An 18,579-nucleotide genomic window follows, 5' to 3' on the forward strand; every position below is an offset into this window, starting at 1 on the left:
TACAGTAAAATGAGACAAAAATGATCCTTGTACCAATGAATGCACTTTCGTTGCTCCATTTTTGTTGGATTTCACACAGTTCAAGAATTTCAGACAACAGGGATGATAAATAATCTAAATGTTAGTAAATAAAACAAAAAGCTTGGCAGCATTATGAGAGGAAATATAACAAAACCCAGTCCTCTTTTGTATAAGACATCATGCATCACAACCACATGTGACAACTGCATCTACAGTGGCCTATTATTCATATTTTGTAGTTTTACAAATATACATGCTGATCACACAGAAGTTTTGAAAATGTCATTTTACCTTTACTCTCTGCTCCTCCAGCAGAATTATCAGGTGTGGGCAGCATGTCCTCAAAACCCCAGGACACACTGTGTTTACCCCCCAGGAGGCAGGATGGAGAGCCTGGGCCTCCTTCCAGGAGCAAAAGTCTGAAGCAGGAGAAATACAGGGTGGTTACACGTCAGGAAAGTGACTGATATTTATCTTTCAGATTCACCAGAAAACTGCCCTCACCTGTACAGGACATCTGACACGGGGAGCTGGCCCAGATCGGTTTGTTTCTGCAGCAGGTGAACTGTGTGGATGAAGGTCTTCAGAGATCCCCTGGAGAACAGTTTAGCAGATCAGTCTGGAGGCCTCAGCATGAAGCATAAGTGAAAGCTCATTGTAAGCCCTTTTGGAACTGTAAGTGGAATAATACTCAGCTTGAATTATAGAGGGGATCCGATGTAATGTGCCGGGAATTAAAATGCTAAGTTTTTTTGAATCTGAATTTAAAAAATCTTTTCTGTTAGAATGCAGAGAGATCATATTACACTGCCACTCTCAGCAGGGTGTAATGAGCAACCTACTTAAGTTTGTGCAGCGTTCATTTACTGCTTCGCCTTCTCCAAGATTAATAACTGAACACATCTAACTAAAATGGAAAAAGTCTGTTTGTCTGTCTGAACTGTGTGAACTGTATGTATGAATGTATGTCTTTCAGTTTCCTCGTTAACTTGATTCCTTGTTCAGACAATCAACTTCACACTTGGCAGCTCTATTACCAAGGACCCAAGAAAGTGCAATGACAATAGCAATCTCCTGAGATCTAAGGGACAAATGTATTTGTAGTGCGTTATGTACACACTGTGTAGTGTATAGAGAGGGGATCCCTATTAATGATTACATTTCCAAATGGCGTGCTGGGTACAGCTTGGTCTTAGTTGCCAGCTACAGCACATTCAAGATCAGACTAAGAAGGAGAGACCAAACATTTCAAGCATCAGCGATGTAACTTTTGCAAAGAACTCTTTTGTTCACTGGCTTTGACTTCACTGAGGCCATAAAATGTTTGTGTGAGCTTTTTCACCCAAATGATGCACATACTCTAACATTGTCAGGGGACGCAACTATATCATGGTAGGGGGCATTATTATTCAGGACCCAAGGAAGCACAGTGTCAAGTGTGAAGCAGTCTGGATGTGCGGTTCTTGGGAAAGTTGCAAGCAGCAATACTGGAGATCAAGCAATTGACCTGTTCCAAACAAGGACGGTTTGAACAGGCACTGAACTAGTTCAAGTAATTTTATATTCAGGGAGGAGATCTATGCAACACGAGGTCTACTTATTCTGACATTCTCTGATGTCAAAGAAGTGAAGTTTGTAACTGAAGCTTTGAAAAATGTTTTCAACTTGGCATAAAAAGAAAATGAAGGGATAGATAATGACATGATAATATTGATTAAAATGTCTAAATTGATGACATCATTTTTAAGGAAAACCACCTCACATGCCACTGAATGTGTCTGGCAGCAAAGGAGCTAAAAAGAATGGAAGAATTTTGACTTGTGTATCACTGACATGTCAGTGTTACTGAGCAGCAGATATGATCAAGGGAAATCCTGCTATGCACTGTATTACAGGAATGTCCGTATGTCTGTTTACATGTTCCACAGATGACACAGATGAGTCATGCGTCAGAGGCCCCCTCTCCATCTCACTATGTAAACATCTTATCAACAACTGATGCCAAAGCACATGGCTAAGCAGTCTTTTTGCTTACTTAACCCTCACACATTGTGAATTTACTAACCAGCCCCATCAGAGGTGAGGGGGAGTAAAATGGATAGCTCTTTAATTAGCTCCCACTGTTGGTGAAAAGGCACCATGGCTGGATGGTTCCCAACAACAAAGAGCTCTCAGCCTCAACAGAGGCTGAACAAAGAGGGGAGAGTTCTGGTTTTGACAAGTCAAGATCTGTTGTCACCAGCAGAAGCCAGAGTTCAAGCACGAATGCAAAAAAAAAAACACAAGCATGTTCTGCGGGCCAGTTAACAAACAAACAAAACAAAAAATCCAACCAGTTATATTACATCCGTGATCCAGTTTTTTTGTATGTGAGCAAAGAATGAGGCAAAAAATTGGTTATAAAAAGAATCAGCACCAACCCTTTCTATAAGCATATAATGCACTGTTTGTAGGCCCTTGTCTCTCCAAAGGCCCTCTGCTACAGCTCTGTAAAATTTAAAAACTGCAGAATAATGGCTGAAGCTACAGCAGGGGATAAAACCATCACTTTTTTCTATACAAGTATCACTTTCAAACAGTGCCAGTAACTCAGACAAACAGAGCACAGATCAGACTACAGCGAGCTTAGTTTGACGTCAGAACATCTGAGAGCTGCACTGCCACTGAGCTGACAGAAAGCAGGGAGGTCTGTTTATGACCACTCATTTCAGGAAATATAAAATTATCAATCACCAAGTCTTCAGCTACTCCTTTATCTAATAGTGCAAACATGGAAGTGAGACTGCTACTGCATGTTGGATGGCTTTAAGCATTATGATCATCCATGTAACATGCACACTGAAAAGAGAGAAGAAAGAAACTTATCAGGTGGCCAGTGATGTGCTTATTTTAGCTTTGGCTGCCAGGAATAACTGACTCACTGATTGCTTGTGAGCAGAGTTACTGATGAGGTAACTCAGTGGTGTTTTCACTGAGACACTTTCTTAATCTTGTTATTTTAACTTGAGGTGTTTGTATATTCTGATCACCATTCACAGAATATTACTGGTTCAATACACTGTCTACGTGAGCCAACAGAGGGATCCTGACAATTATGAGGTTGGAACAGCAAGTAGAGAATGTATGGCCTCACCTGGCACAGGCAAGTGCCACGAGTGCCGCAGCAGCGTTTTCCCTCTGTCTGTGCGTGTGGAGGATCTGCGTCTGAGCCTGCCCCTGTGGCTGGCCTGACTCCTGGGCACCATCTTCCAGCCAGGAGCAGAGCAGCCCCTCCAGGCCATTGAGGCAGTCAGCGGGCTCTTTGCTGAGGCTGAGCGGCTGGCAGTCCCGGAGGCAGGCTAGCAGTACCTCTGCTGTGACACCACAGAGTGCTGGGTCACTGCGAGTCTGGGACTGCAAAAGGGGAAAGACCAGCAGCAGACCGACACGGGAGGTGAAGGGTGCCTGCTCAGGTTGCTGGAGCAGACCTTGTCTTTTGAGCAAGGCCAAGGTCTCCTCATCAGCCCCTCCGGTCCCCTCTCGCTCCTGCTGCTCCTCCAGGGCCAGCTGCCGCTGCGCCCCCCACAGGCCACGCAAAGCATTGAGACGGTACTCCAGCAGGCGTGCATATGCATTGCTCTGATTCCCACAGACTGCACGAAGACGCTCAGCAAGCTCTACCGGGTTCTTTGTCTCGAATGTTAGAATCTGGAGGACAGGGGAAGACAGCAAAGAAGAAGAAAAGGTTATAAAAGTTAAAATTGTGATAATGTGTCTCAGTCTTCTAGAAAATAATAAACTTTAGAGATGGCAGAGATGACACCATGCGTTTGTTGGCCTTATCTCTCATCCAAATTCTATTTTACACATCAGAGGAAATAATTACTCAGAAATGTGAATTAAATTATAGTAGAAGAGCACAGCCATGGAGAATTCAAATTTAACTGACATGGATTTGAATTTGGGGTTGTGAAAAACATTCTGCTGCACCTGATTTACCTAATTTCACAGAAAATTTGGCTTTAACAAAAGTCTATCTTCTTACAAAGCGAGGTGATGAAAATCTGTTTCTAAATGACATCTTTAAATAAAATGCATAGGCTAATATGCAGCAAACATTTAGATTAAAACTAAGCTAATTATTGCTAACATGGCTATAATGTATTGGTACAACAGCATTTCCACAGTAAAACTATGAATCACTTCCACAGAATAAACCCTTGTGTCTACAGTTTCTTGGTCCATGAAATAATGGTCAGAGATAGTAAGGTACATTTGGGATAGCCTATCACAAGTAAAACAATGTGCTTCATGTGCACTTAGGCAGCATTTCAGATATTGATTACACTCTGTGGCCCATGAATCATGGACCCAGAAAAAAATCCATTACACCATTTAGCAGGCACAATCTGTATTGATTCAATTTCAGAAATGCTACTAATGTTACAGTAACACTCTTTAACTGGATGCTGGGCCTTCTCCACCTTTCTCTGCAAAACACTGCTGCATGTGGATAAAAATAGTCAGCATCACAACACCTACGGAAACAGCACTGAATGACCTAGTCAGTCTCAAAGCTGGACACAGAGAGGGCCGGAAACATCAAGAATCTGAATATAACCTAGAATCTGACCTATGTTTTGGTATGAGCAACTACTTACCGTACATAGGAGGCTGACAACAACAAACATGGCTGTTCTGTTTCAGATTTGCTTTGTAAGTGTGAAAATAAAATCTTGATTTTCCAACACAGTATCATTTTGACTTTCTATATTTGTACGTGCACCATCCCATTTCCATAAAGTTTTAATTAACATGCCAATCTAATGAGTCTCACCCACATACATGTTACCATTTTTGCTCAGGTGGATTGTTCGAGGGATCCTGAGGACATTATCCTGGGGATATTGTAACCATACAGTGTATTTGATACTGTAGACCCAAAAACCATGGTATGTATAGCCAGAATTTTGAAAAAAAATGTCCATATGCAGTGTAATAACAACTTAGTTTATTCTAGATCACTATGACTGACAGTGTTACAATAGTTACAAGGTAATATTACCCACAAAGATTGGACCAATGTAAAAGCACACAAAAAAACACCCGAATTGATGCATGCTGCTAAACCAAACAGTGGTGCTCTTAACAGCATCTTGTGCATTTTCCCAAAAAGTCCGGCTGTTTGTTATCGTGCTTCACCAGCTCAACCACATTGTTTTTCTGTTCTACATCAGCTTAAACAAAAAGTGCAAATTCAGAAGCTGTGCTACTGCATGTCTGCTGTTCAGCTTAACAAAATGAAGAAAAACAAAAGGCGAGGGGTTCAAACTTTGCCCACTTACATTCATTAATTAATCAGTGGTTTGTCATCTGTCAAGGCTGCTTGCTGAACAAATGTACTTATATCAGAGCAGCATGTGGCTAATGGCTGAATAGTAAATTAGCTATCTGCAGCTGTTATGCTTCTAACAGTAGTATGGCTAGTTCTAAAAATGCAGTAAATCGCTGATTATGATATATGTAGCGCTCAATTGGAGAGAGGTAAAAAACAAACTGGCCATTTATAGCACCAGTTGAAAACTTGGTCAAAAGGTTAGAACAAAACATGTTATTGTGTAGTAATACAACCAGCTGGATTTGTACAGTTGAATGCACCACACTGTACATTGTAAAAATCAAGTCAAACAGGCAGTGTTGGTTGATAAGCACAAAAAGCCTTACACCAGTATCAGCATATTCCCTGTCTAAAAAACATTTCTCACATACCAGCAGGCCACCTTTCCAATTGTACAACTATGAGCTTGTTATAACATATTTTAAAGCAAACCCATGACTTGGAATATTAGCATATAATGAATTTCTTAAGGATTTTAAGATGGACCTTAATTCATTTGAAAGTTTTTTGCTTTTAGCTTGATGAACATAGAGATATTTTCAAAATCATGTTAAAAAAAATGTGTGCATTCATGCCAGAGATTTGCAAGCATACCCCTCTGTTTATATTCAATAAATATTCAAAAATATTTGAAAATGTACCGATTTTCTCTCTCTCTCTCTAAAGTGCCATGAAGTGAAGTTCCTATATTGGAAATGTTTGATTGCAGGTGTGAATTCCTATAAGGGTAAAGTTAACAATATAATTAAACATGTGGGTTTTTTTTAATGATTGACATTTTAATGTTAATCTAAATGACACATTACATACAGTAATAGCAATAGATAACGATACAACCCATATCACTGCTAACATAATGTATCACTGATTTAAGTGGTTAACCATCACTCTGTCACTGTTCAATATTCATCATTATTTACCATCAACCAGGCATTAGACACCAGCTCTTTCACATGTGAGATGAGTTCTGCGGCAAATTTACTCTACAGACTGGGATATATTACCAGTTCTAGCTTTATTAAAGGGTATAGTGCCGAAATATTGAGGATCTAACATTTATTAGCTCGAAGTTTCCATCGGCATCACTGTAAAGTCTCCACGATCTAAAAACTGAGAAACGTCCGGTTTCGAGATTTTGCCTTCAAAATAAAAGCCTACAGTTCAGATAAACAGCTAAGGCACTCAAAATAAGGCCACATTTAACCTGAACACTGCCATTAAAGCCACATCACAAAATTTTAAGTTAGGGGCTACTTGATAAATGGAACAGAAGAATAAATGTTAAAAAAAATAAAATAATAGGATCCCATAGTATACATAACCCCATATGTTCCATGCTGTTTAACAACTAGTATCCAACCTAACATCACCTCTTTGGAGAACAAGAATAGAAGACATGAGTCATGATGGCAATTTTTTATGATAGCTGTTGAGTATGCTACACTTAACAATAATCATAAAACACTTGAGCTCAAGTGCTGTAGCTGCAGTTCCACTATTCATACCAGGAGAGCTATGTCATCTTCAGTTATAAGTTATCTGTGACATAAGCCTACATTTTGTTACAGAAAACACTAATCCTCAAACTACCATTTGTAGATCCAAAGAGATATTCACTGTGTGGTGCAATCTGAGAAGTTGCTGCACTGGCACTACTAATGAAGTTGAAGCTGTGCAACTTGACACCTGAGGAAGAGGAATTACATGCAGAGTATGCCACCTCCATGATATTTGAATACAATATGAGATAACGAATCAAAAACATGCACGGTCTATTAAAGGAAATACTGTGTGACCATATAAACTTGCAGAAACAATGCATTAAATTCAATGCATTAAAACATCATAAAAGTCAGAAAAAAATGGCTTCTTTGGTAAACATTTAGTGTAAAACATGGAACCGTACAACCATAACAAAAAGGTAGCTCAAACAATCATCTTTGGACATGCCTTGAATTCAACCTGGTAAAACAATGCACCAGAAGATTAGTACCGTAAATCTGCTCAGGAGAGTTCAAGACATGTTAAGTGGGAAGGGGGGTTAGCCTGTTGAGGTTGTTTTCATTTGAAGGATTTATATTTTCTTATACTGTGTGCATATTTTCTGTATGTTGATGTGTTTTAGTAACAAAGACTATAATCCCGAGGGTTAAAGCAATACAACCTTTCCCAAAATAAAACACAATTTGAGAAAACAACAGCAGATGTTGTACACAAACGCTGCAGTGCTTGGACCCTCAGGGCCACCATAAAAGATGCTACTAAGAAATGGTTACTCACGATCATCACATCCTTGCTAAAACAACAAAGTTTAAGGTGAGCTAAAACTTTGACACAGTGCTGTATATTTTCTAACCATTACAAACGGCAGCATTTGTAATTATTACAGCTGTTCGGTTAGCAGGGCTTTTATTTTGGACGAGGTGGCAGGAAGTGATCGGACCACGGTGGCTGTCTCTCCAGCTGTTGGTCAGTAACATTACATGTAAGGCAGGAAACTTGCAAACGTTAGCTCTACCGTTGTCCCTACGGGTGTGTTACTGCCGACAGTAAAAACATGTTTACACATCGATAGTAACAAAACAGCACCCTTTTCACAGCCGTGAGCGTGTGCTTCTATATATAAACTTTTATGTGTGTGTGTGTGTGTGTGTGTGTGTGTGTGAGAGAGAGAGAGCGATGGCTTTCACCCACCTCTTGCTCGGTGTCCCCCTGCTCCGACACTCCGATTTCACTGGGCAGTTCGGCCAGATCTGTGACCCGAATGAGTCCGTCGTGGAGGAAAATGGTCTCCTCCTTCACCGAAAGCCACTGGGACGAATCCACAGCCCCGGAGCCCATCGCTCTCTCCTCCGACAGTGATGCCAAAGGGGTCGCACATTAAAAATTCAGTGACAGAATGACAGAAACGCCCTAGCTAGCCTGCTAGCGAGCTACAATAACATCACTGCCGTCGCTCTCGCCGTCTTATCTGACGATGGTGTTTGACTGTGGTGCTAAGGTGCAAGCAGACGGAGGGCAGATGGGCAGTGAACAGGCGATAGCGGCAGCTCCTCTTCACATAACATGGGTGGTCGTGTCGTGCTAACGGTCGCTGCTAGCTGTCTGGCTTGGTTAGCTGGAAGCGATGCTAACTTACCGTACGGTATCGTTTTAACGTTACCGAGCAGAGTGGGCGTGACACCCGTGCTAAATCCGTTATCTCGCCGTTAAAACGACCGTCTTTTCAGGACGAAGGCTGCCCCTGTAGTAAGCTCTTCTCACGGTTAAAATTTGAGCGCAGACAGCTCCGCTAACGGCCCGGGCGCTGTGTCAGTTGCTGGAGAAGATAAGAGTCTCCCAGCTGTCAGTGCGACGCCATGTTTCCAAGGCCAACGAGCTGCTCCCAGCATGCACCGCGGGCCAAGATAAAAGCTGTCAAAAATACATGAGTTCATTTCAGTCTCTGACACCAACACTCACTACAACAAAAGGGACAATTACAGTGTCGTTTAGAGCTTATTTTGTGCAATTTTATAGCAAACTTCAACAAAGATAAAGTCCTCTGAGGAGATATGTGTCCAGGAAGTGTCTGTGCGACCACTGATTCAAAATTCAGAGTTATACACTATAACTTAATAACTCATCTATTGTAAATAAGAAGTCATGTCTGAAAAACAGTGATGCAACACATTCAGAGCTGATGTTTATGAAGTAAATGGACAGACAAGGTGCACGTTGTCAGTCCTCATAAAGTGATCTTGGATCATGGATGAGAAAACATATACTTCTGTAAAATATTTTTTAAAAATTCAGAGGTACGTATGGATCACACCACAATGAAGTGAAACAGTATGAGTTTAGTATTAGTATTTCCATTGATGAATAATTATTCCTGTAGCTGTAAAGTCAACCAAGAATTTTATGTTGGACTTTTTTCACGTAGGATTATGATTATCAGAAAGTTGTGGGTTGTGAGTAGTTGTAGTTATTTTTCCTTAGTTTATCTACACGTCAGCAGATAATACAATTTTTTGAAAATGAGGTTGACACATGATTTTTTAACAATCACTCGAAAAGAATCAAAAGATAAATCATTTTATTTCCATTATTAATACATAATTTGCTGTCTTGTGATTTTGCATGACAGTCCTTTATAAATATATTAAATTAAATCAATGGCATACTTACAAATATATTACAATCCTCAATTATTCGAGCCCTTGAATGTTTTCCAACACGATGCCATTATACACCACCAGAGAGAAATAGAAAATGCTGCATGATCTATAAAGCTTATAAAATTCATTGTTGCTGCACACAGAAGCTTAGTCAAAAATCATGTGAACTGTGCCATAATCGTGGCTTCTCTCTCCAGCCTTAGGCATCGCTTATAAAGACGAACAGGAATCCCTCTTCTTCGGAAATTGCCTGATTTTCGCACCCCAGCAGTGTCTTTTTCCTCTATCATCTTAAGTGCTTGAAGTAGGTCAGAGGCTTTAGTGAAGCCTCCAGAACAGCTAGAAAAAAGATGTTAAAAAGGAAAAAAAAAAAAGTGTCAAAAACAGAACCCAACGTGGTAATCTGTGTAACACGAAAACTGAGTTAACACATTAGACAGGAGACTATCCCTGCTGTAACCAAAAGTTGTCGACAGATTAACATGAATAAGCTTATCAGAGCTTAAAACCTTTTTCTGCGGTGGCATTTCTTCCCCTCTGGCAGTTTGAAGCAGTATTGAGAGACGAAATCCATCAGTAGCGTGGGGAGAATACTGGCTTGCTTGAAGCTTTCAATCTGAACAGCCAAGCTGTAAAATTGACAAAACGACAAGAACCTCACATACAGAAATAAAGTCAGTCAACAAGGCAGGAGTGAAACAATAGAGTGTGATGTATGTGCGGTGCACAATATGCCTTTATGAGTGACTCAGAGGAAAAGACAGACAAAGAAAGAAAAGCTGCCTGTGGGGGCAGGCCTTCCTCATAACATGCTGTAGATAGGAAGGAGCAATAATAGTCTTACCATACATGTGCTGCTGTAGCCTACTGTTAGTGTCACATACCATAGTAATATGGTAATATGTCACAATATGTAATCATATATAAATATCACTTAAACATAGGATTGTAACCTGCTATCATTCCAAAAGGCCTTTTCACAGCAAACCATTATAAGAGGAAAACAACAGTGTTTTTGGATATACATAACTAGTTACATGTAATTAAATTACAAATTCAGTGTAATTGTAATTAATTACAATTACTGAGAAAACCTATGTTATAAAACTACAGTTACTAGTCAAAATGTTGGTGATTACTTTCATCCGATTATAGTGTTAGCGGTAAAAGACTGAAAAGTCATGAAGAATATAAAGTATTCTGTTGTTCATTCTACAGCTTTAGGCAAATTAAATATAAGACATTTGAAGACATTTTAATGGCACTCAGGATGAAATTTAAGACCAATTTTACAATAACCAAAACTGAAAAAAAAATGTTAGTTTACATAAAACATTACATTTTTAGTCCTGTGAAAAGGTTTGATCTGGGAAATACCTAACATTAACAGTGAGATTTTGTGTTTCTTACTGTGTATGTGGGATTCTACTGCTTTAATTCCCATGATTCGCATGACAAATTTAAGAGGAATTATTTAAACAAATTAAAAAAAAAGATGTTAACAATTATTTAGAGACGTAACAATGCAACCTCAGAAAAACACGTGATCTTCCCATGCATTTTTAAGACTTATGAAAGATTGATTTAAGACATTTTAAAATCATTTCAGGCCATATTTTTAGATTGATGAATTCAATGCCTTTTGAGACATTTAAAGGATCTGCAGCAACCCCTGTTTGCATGGAAACTTGCATTTTTTCGCCATGCAGGAAAGCCATAGCCTTTGCATGGGCATTTTCAGCTTTATTGCCCAGTTTTTAAAGCAATCAAAAAGTAATCAAATGTGTGAGGTTACATTGCTTTGATTAAGTATTTTTTTTTTAAAAAAAAAATACATTAATCATTACATTTTTAAAAAGATAACTAGCAATCTCTAACCTACTACATCTCAAAAGTAACTCTCCCAACACTGGTGATTAATGACATAAAATGGTGTGTGAATGATGAATTAATTTTCTTTTGCCGCTTCAGCTTCAGGATGCTGTTGTGTAGCTACAACTACACAACAACAAAATCTAAGATAATATTTTTTTTAAAAGTATATTAATGATATTAAAATATACATTATTTTTGTTAAATAATTAAACTGTACCCCTCTATGTGTACTGTGGACTGCTGGCTCATAGTGCCACTGCACTATGAGCTCTAACAACAACAGAGAAAAAAACTCCTGTGCTTCATTTAGACCTTCTACATGATGATGTTGCCCTGGTTACTTCATCTCACTGCAATGTGCAAGTTGAATCTCGAAGTCACTCAGGAATGCAAAACACAGTCAAAATGGATTACTGGGATAATAGCTTTTCATTTGGACTGCTTAAAATGTGGCATAAGGTTTGTATTTACTTGCACTCAATGAACTATGTTGTAAAGCAGTTTCAAGGGGTGAGAATAATGTTATGCTAGATTAGTGGTATTGTGACTAGAGCACAAAGCAAGTCGCAAGCTGTGAAGTTGGAACTGTCAGTACGGTTTAATATTCACTTTACCCAGACGGACTTAAAGCTGCACTCATGGGTTTCTTTAGGACATTTCAAATCACTGTTGTATGACTTTTGTGTGACATCTTCTATGTGCCACTGTCGGGGTGTCTTCGCCGGCATTTAAATTTTTCTTGTTTTTATGGTTCACTTATAACATGTTTTAACATACTTTCTATTCCTTCCTTGTAGTAACTTCATTTTGTGTTCTTTTTGTGTTTTATATTGTTTGTTTAGGAGTTGCATATTTTTTTCATTTTGTATCATTTGTTCTATGTTGTCTGGAACTTATGCTGCTGCCTGTCTTAGCCAAGACATTCTTGAAAAAGAGATATTTAATCTTAAGGACTTTTCTGATTAAATAAAGGTTCAATAAAAATAGAAATAAAAAATACTCAGTGCAGGCCTCTGGCATATATCTGCATTATTGTAAATACAGGGAAAAAATCATCTGTCAGATTTGCATATGTAAATATGCAAACATATGGGATGAAAAAAACTGAGAAATGCAAAAAAAACAAAACAAAAAAAAAAAATCCTTTAATGTTACCGGCTGGTGCAGTCACAGTGGTAAGCACTCTTTGACTCCATGTTCTGCAGACCATACTTCTTCTCCAGAGGTTGGATTTTGTATTTACAGTCATCCAGATGTTTGAGGCTCCCACACAGGCGCTGGTTGTCTGCGGGAGTCAAAAATAAACACTGGTTATCTCACAAATGATGAAAGTGTGCCCACATTGTTTTAGATAACTAAGCAACTGAGTCGGCTTAGGATGGTATGTTCTACATCTTTTAGTAAGCTGTGGTCAGTGGTGAAAGTTAGCGTTACTGTATCCCACCTTTAGGGGGCATGTTTGGTGCACTAGCTTGAGTTCCTTGAAAGAATAATGCCTGGGGCCACCCTCTTTAAATACAATAATGCCAATTACATTTTTCTGGGCTCTTAGAAGATGTGCTCTCTTATCATACCTTTTCACTGTCACCATGAAATACTGACAATAACCATAAGACATAGTTTTCTTAGTGTAATAGTTACACTGAAGAGGGGCCTCTTAAACTGCAGAGGCCCCAGCAGGTGTAATGAGTTCAGCAACTGCACGAGGTCACCTGTCATGTTATGTAATTCAGCATTTTGCTTCAGACCTGTCTCTGCATGTGTGCTTTGAGCTATGTTACTACACAGGGGCTCCTTACTTGTATTATTCTGTAGTAGAGGGGACTCCATCTGCTTTTGTGGCTTGCCATGCTTATGTGTGGAGGCTGTTGTCTTGACTTTTGTTGTGAGTAGCGTTGCAGAAGTAGTTGTACTCCAGAGTTTTCTCAAGGTGTCTTCTTTGGGTGTTTCTGTTGTCTTTTTGAGCTTGTTAGCTGTTGGTAATCCATATGTTGAGGGTGAAGCGGTTGTCGTGTTATATGTCATGTTTTGTCGTAGGCAACCTTTACAATGAGGATCAAAATTATCACCTCTCATAGGCACCTTGAATCCACAACAGGGACTTTGTTTTGGATTTTTTTTGCGATTTGTGGTGGTTTTGGTGACTGCCGTGATGATTGTCGTCGCTGAGTGCAGCTGAAGCGTTGGCTCTTCTGTTAAAGATGGGGTGCTCTGTGTTGTAGATGTTGTATGCCAATGAGAGTTTGTGGTCACTTGTGGTGATATTCTGCTTCTTTGTGTCGTGTGAGCCGACAGGCCCTTTCTGGTGCTGTTCTTTTTTCCACCTTTTTTTTTGTTTGGCGCACTACTTTTTGAAACATTGAAAATAAATGTTTTTATTGAGGAGGTAGTGGTGTGTGCCCTTGACATTGGGGCGATTTGGGAGGGAGCTACCGTATTCAGTTTTCTGTGTCTTTTGCATCCTTTTCCATTTTCCTGTCTGACGTGGAAAGTGTCTTCTTTAGTAACGTCGTTGGAGCGGCATCTATGTTCACTTTTGGGTGATGTTTCGCTTGATTTGATGACAGAGCTTTTGTCGGCATTCTGCCCCTTGTTACTTGTTGACACGCTTTTGTCAGGGTTATTACTGTGTTTTCTAGAGGTGTTGAATGGGAGTGGACTTCTGAGGACGGCCTGGGGGGCCTTTCCGGAGTCTTTGCATCTATTGAGAGAAAACATGCATGTTAAAACCAAGCCGTGGGAAAACTTCATATGCTGTATTTTTTTTTTCTATGTAGGTCACATTCCTTGCATGCTTTTTAATTAAGGAGAGTTACACTTTGTGTTGGATAATGACCTGTAATTTTATGGAAGATAATTACAGTAACACAGTGGAGATTCAAGAATCAGTCATTCGCACACAAATCTTGAATTATAGCTATTACAGTTTGTCAATGCAATATCAATAATGCTAGCATGGTTAAACATTTCTCATTTTTTGGTTTGCAGGACGATTTGTCAGTAACCCAACAGAAAAAGTTGTGGAAACAGAGCAGAGGTGTGGCACGGTGCCCGTCATGATTTTGTGAGATTTGGCAGCATGTCAGGCATGTTTTTACAAGCTGCTTCACAATATGCAAGTTAAAAGCACAGATTTCAGTGCGTTACTTACGCTCCCCACCAGTACATCTCAGTGCATCTCTTCTGCATTTTGAGCTCAAAGCAGGGAACCTTCAGGACGCTAAAGAAGGTGTAGCCCACCATGCTGGCAATGGTATCATTCGCGCTGAGAAGGCACTGTTGAAACCTGATGAGAGGGGAAAGAAAAAACGGGCCAAGGTCAAGCAACAGTCCAGTCAAAATGAATGCACACATGGTGGCTTAATATCTTTGACTAATGCCTCATTTTGTCAACACCTTTAGTACAAACAGCTTGATAACAGTGTAACTTTTTAGCTGCACTGACTTCTAATAATGACTTTCATTTACTTGCAAAGTCACTAACACAAAGTCGATCTAATTCTTGGGAACATGATAACTCACAAATACCTTGAGGGAATCTCCTAAAATTTGGCACAAACGTTCACTTAGAGTCACCAATGATCTGATTTGATTTTGATGCTCAAAGGTCAAGGTCATAGTGACCTGGTCTGTTTTATTATCATAAGCATGATATCTCAAGAACAGCTTGAGGGAAATTCTTCAAATTTGGCACAAACGTCCACATGGAATCACAGATGAACTGATAAGATTTTGGCGGTTGAAAGTCAAAGGTCAAGGTCATTTTTCTAGTGAATGGAAAATGTCAAGAACACCTTCAGGCAATTTATCTAAATTTGGTGCAAATATTTACTTGGATTCACAGATGAAGCGATTAGATTTTGGTGGTCTCATTATCATGAACATGATATCTCAAGAACAGCTTGAGGGGATGTCTTCAAATTTGGCACAAACATCCATTTGGACTCAAGGATGTACTTGAGTCTAGATAGGATTATGAAGTGATTACATTTTATATCAAAAAGGTCAAAGGCCAGCTTCACTGTGACACCATAATGCAAAAACACGTTTCTGAGAGTGAGTTTAAGTTATTTGTGAATGAACACCAAGAATTCGAGGGCAAACATATTGCATGCACCTGTCAGCAGCACTAGATATGAAGAGACAATAAAAATGACATCTCTGCAGATAGCAGTATTAAATAAAAGTAGGAGGTATGGTATGCAGCAAACACAAAAGTAGCAACATCGTGTTCATGCTTGAAATCAAAAGTTTAGCCAGAGGGCTGATTGCTATGATAGGCCACATTAATCAGTCCTGAATGAATAGTAATATAACATGGCTCCAAGTTCTTCTCTATCATTTTACATTTATTGGCATGTGGACAAAATGATGTGATAAAGGCATTCCAGAGCACGCTTTCATTAGAGAAATGTGTAGATGCACACAACTTTCACAACACTTTTAAATTCAACCTTTGAGCAGTTCTATCCTCACACGACCACCCATGCTCGACAGAGCGTTATGAGGACAGGTTATGGGGAGATGGGAATTACCGCTTAAAGGAAGTTTCCCTGGAAGCTGTTAACACCTGGAATCCCGACTCAGTTTCAAATGCACAGTCTTTGCATTCTGAGGCTCACCTTTGGTCGCAATTACAGTGTGAGACAGTGAAGAAGTTGGGGTTGAAGAGTCCGTAATTTTTTGTGAGACCCAAAATGACATGCAGGCAGTGGTCGTGCTCACGGCAGCATTTATCTGCAGTCTGAAACATCCCTGTGCCAGAGAACAAGATTTGAATTTTATCACATATCAGAGTACACTTTGCATGAAAGCAAGTCCTTGAGCAAAGATCTCTTGCCTCATTTAAAATCATTTAAAAGCCTCAAAGACAGATATTTGAAAATTAAAAACCAGGATCTTTAACGAACCTACTGAGGCACATCTTCGTAATGTGATTACCATATAAATGTCCAGCAGACTTTCTATTTAATTTCCCCATGATGTAAGTTTTACTTCATTTTCATTTATCTGCACTAACTGTAGTCACAAATCAGGTCCACTTACATTACAAATGCCCCCAAAATGTTGTCATGCTTTCTGCATTACTTACTAACAAATTTTATGTAAATTCAGTTCAGTTCAATGTAATAAAATTTAATAAAAAGTATCAACTTTAAATATCTACAATATCATATCATTCCAAATTATCCACATATGGATCGCTGCTGATGTTGTTTTATCTAATGCCAAGAGATACTTGTCTGATATACTAATGGGGACTTCAGACAAAAGTTACACCATTGTTCTTCAGAGCGTTAAGTCTACTTTGTACCACGTGGATGTTTGTACAAACCATTTTTTCTATGTCTCGTCTGACCACTAATGCCCCCCACTGCTTTTAGCCATACTCATAAGGGCTAAAAGTGCTTAAAATAATAAAATCATCAACCATACTCACCTAACTGTTCATAATTGCTTGCTTTGCTCCCAGTGCCGCACCACAGAGTCCCTGGGAAAAACCAGGAGCGTTTCTTCCGAGTTTTTCCTGCTGACCCATCACTTCTCGTGCGCCTGGTAAACTTTGGCGCACTGGAGGAGGAGAGGGCGCAGGGAGCATCCGGAGCAAACAGTAAACTGATATTAAACCTCTGGGGGATTTCTTGACCCTGGGTGCCGCTTGTGTCGCAATAGGTGCGGTATCCATCCGTAACGAGAGGATCGGTATTTACCTCGCATGCTACCGGTCGCGTATCCTCGGACCACAGGGTGAGGTACAGGGAGCGCACACCGGCTGCATCCTCCCGCAGAAACGTGACGCGCGTCTTTCCATCATCTGCGGGACTCGATTTGAGACAGGAGTGATCTGATCCATTCACATCTTGTGCTTTGGATAAAATGAGCGACGATAAGGCGAAAATAACTTGTAGTGGGAATCTGTTTTGCATCTCAGTGTATAATGGGTGTATAGCCAAATTAATGTTTGAATGGAGGAATTATCACACATGAACTTCAGCGTCAGTCTGCACCTGCCCGCTTAAAGGCGTCTTTAAATATGAGGGGGGCACATGTGCCTCCGGCGTAGACGGTTGGTGGTACGATGTCCTCTTATTGGTGTGCCTGTATGGGGGCTCGTCGGAAATATGACACACCTCTTTCTTCTCGTTTGCGCGCGTGTGGTCTGACTCATGCTTATGGTTATTCTCCAGTTCTATAGAACATATCGGCAAAAACGGTCTTTTGGAGGATTTTGAAAGCTAGATTTCAAGTTTGGACTAATTAATCAGCGCACACAGTTGTCTGAATGATCTGATTTTGTGTATTTAATAAAACCTTACGTTTTTTAAGACCATGTCTCCACCTAGATTAAGGACAAAGCTATGGATCTGTCTTAACCTGTTCCAACCGCCAACAAACGGCTCACACATTCAGGTGTGGCAAGATTCTCATTTAAGATATTTGATTGCAGCGTGATTATGTGCAATAGTTGCATCAGCATCACAGTAAGGACACATCCTTCCTCCTATGACCTACACCAGACCTACTTTTTTTTCAGTGGCTGTCTTCGTTTAGTCACAATTTACTAACTTTCCAGGGAAGTAAATATTAACAGTGCAGGCAGTGAGGTTGCCCCCCATATGGTGGTGGAGACCTGCACAGATAGCTACCACCTTGTAAATAGCCTACACCTGTGTTAAAAAAATATATCAGATTAAAAAAGTGCAATTATCTGTAATTTCCCTCAAAGAGGCAATCCCATCTACATCTCTTTTTATTTTTTTGTAAAATAGTAAACAGCAATCTTGAACAAAATTATGTGCTGATTCTACATGAACTATAAAAAATATTTTTAACACTTTTCTAATCAGTTTTATAAATTATATATATATATATATATATATGTATATATATATATATATATATATATATATATATATATATATATATATATGTATTTTCGTCATATGAAGGTCTAGCAAAAGTTCATTCATAATGACTTTGCCATGCTTAGGTTTATCATTTATTTCAAATACCATCTGCCATTCACTTCTTTCACACATGTTCACACATTGTCACTGTCATTGTCAGTTGAGACATTAGCTGTTCTGTCAGCTGATCAAAGTTAACCAATGGCAAAGTAACACACCATGTCTGTTCAGCCCATTT

The 18,579-nt window shown here is 39.5% G+C and overlaps 2 protein-coding genes across 4 annotated transcripts in view; both read right to left on the reverse strand.

Moving 5' to 3' along the window:
* hectd4 (HECT domain containing E3 ubiquitin protein ligase 4) overlaps positions 1-8,763 on the reverse strand; it is a 41,382-nt gene extending 32,619 nt beyond the window's left edge. For both annotated transcript variants that reach the window (XM_042487643.2, XM_042487642.2), the window contains exons 1-4: positions 8,093-8,763; positions 3,155-3,708; positions 526-615; positions 313-440 (exon numbers count right to left, since the gene is read on the reverse strand). In XM_042487643.2, the coding sequence (XP_042343577.1) occupies positions 313-440; positions 526-615; positions 3,155-3,708; positions 8,093-8,239 (919 nt within the window). In that variant the 5' untranslated portion in view covers positions 8,240-8,763. The remainder of the gene's footprint in view (positions 1-312; positions 441-525; positions 616-3,154; positions 3,709-8,092) is intronic.
* Positions 8,764-9,459: 696 nt separating this feature from the next.
* Positions 9,460-17,542, reverse strand: LOC121944602 (uncharacterized). Of its 2 annotated transcripts, none has more exons than XM_088076972.1 (7): positions 16,874-17,542; positions 16,056-16,188; positions 14,585-14,719; positions 13,233-14,134; positions 12,589-12,718; positions 10,171-10,187; positions 9,460-9,829 (listed from the first exon to the last, which is right to left on the reverse strand). In XM_088076972.1, exons 1-7 carry the CDS (start codon positions 17,358-17,360, stop codon positions 9,717-9,719), a joined length of 1,917 nt encoding a protein of 638 aa, XP_087933098.1. In that variant the 5' UTR covers positions 17,361-17,542; the 3' UTR covers positions 9,460-9,716. The 2 variants fall into 2 exon arrangements, with proteins under 2 accessions (XP_087933098.1, XP_042344384.2); XM_042488450.2 differs by having other exon boundaries at positions 9,460-9,897; positions 10,068-10,187; positions 16,874-17,517.
* Between the last annotated feature and the right edge of the window lie 1,037 nt (positions 17,543-18,579).

Source organism: Plectropomus leopardus, chromosome 4 (genome assembly GCF_026936395.1).
Source record: "Plectropomus leopardus strain MGB_pleo_1.0 chromosome 4, ASM2693639v1, whole genome shotgun sequence".
NCBI classification, from domain to species: Eukaryota; Metazoa; Chordata; class Actinopteri; order Perciformes; family Serranidae; genus Plectropomus; species Plectropomus leopardus.

What these genes read in the sequence shown, in the direction of transcription:
- LOC121944602 (XM_042488450.2), bottom strand. Translation starts at nt 17,360, where the DNA reads ATGCAAAACAGATTCCCACTACAAGTTATTTTCGCCTTATCGTCGCTC. An exon ending in CACTGTAATTGCGACCAAAG is followed by an intron (nt 14,720 to 16,055) that starts GTGAGCCTCAGA and finishes CCCTCTCATCAG; the next exon opens with GTTTCAACAGTGCCTTCTCA. An exon ending in AAATGCCACCGCAGAAAAAG is followed by an intron (nt 9,898 to 10,067) that starts GTTTTAAGCTCT and finishes TCTTTTTTCTAG; the next exon opens with CTGTTCTGGAGGCTTCACTA.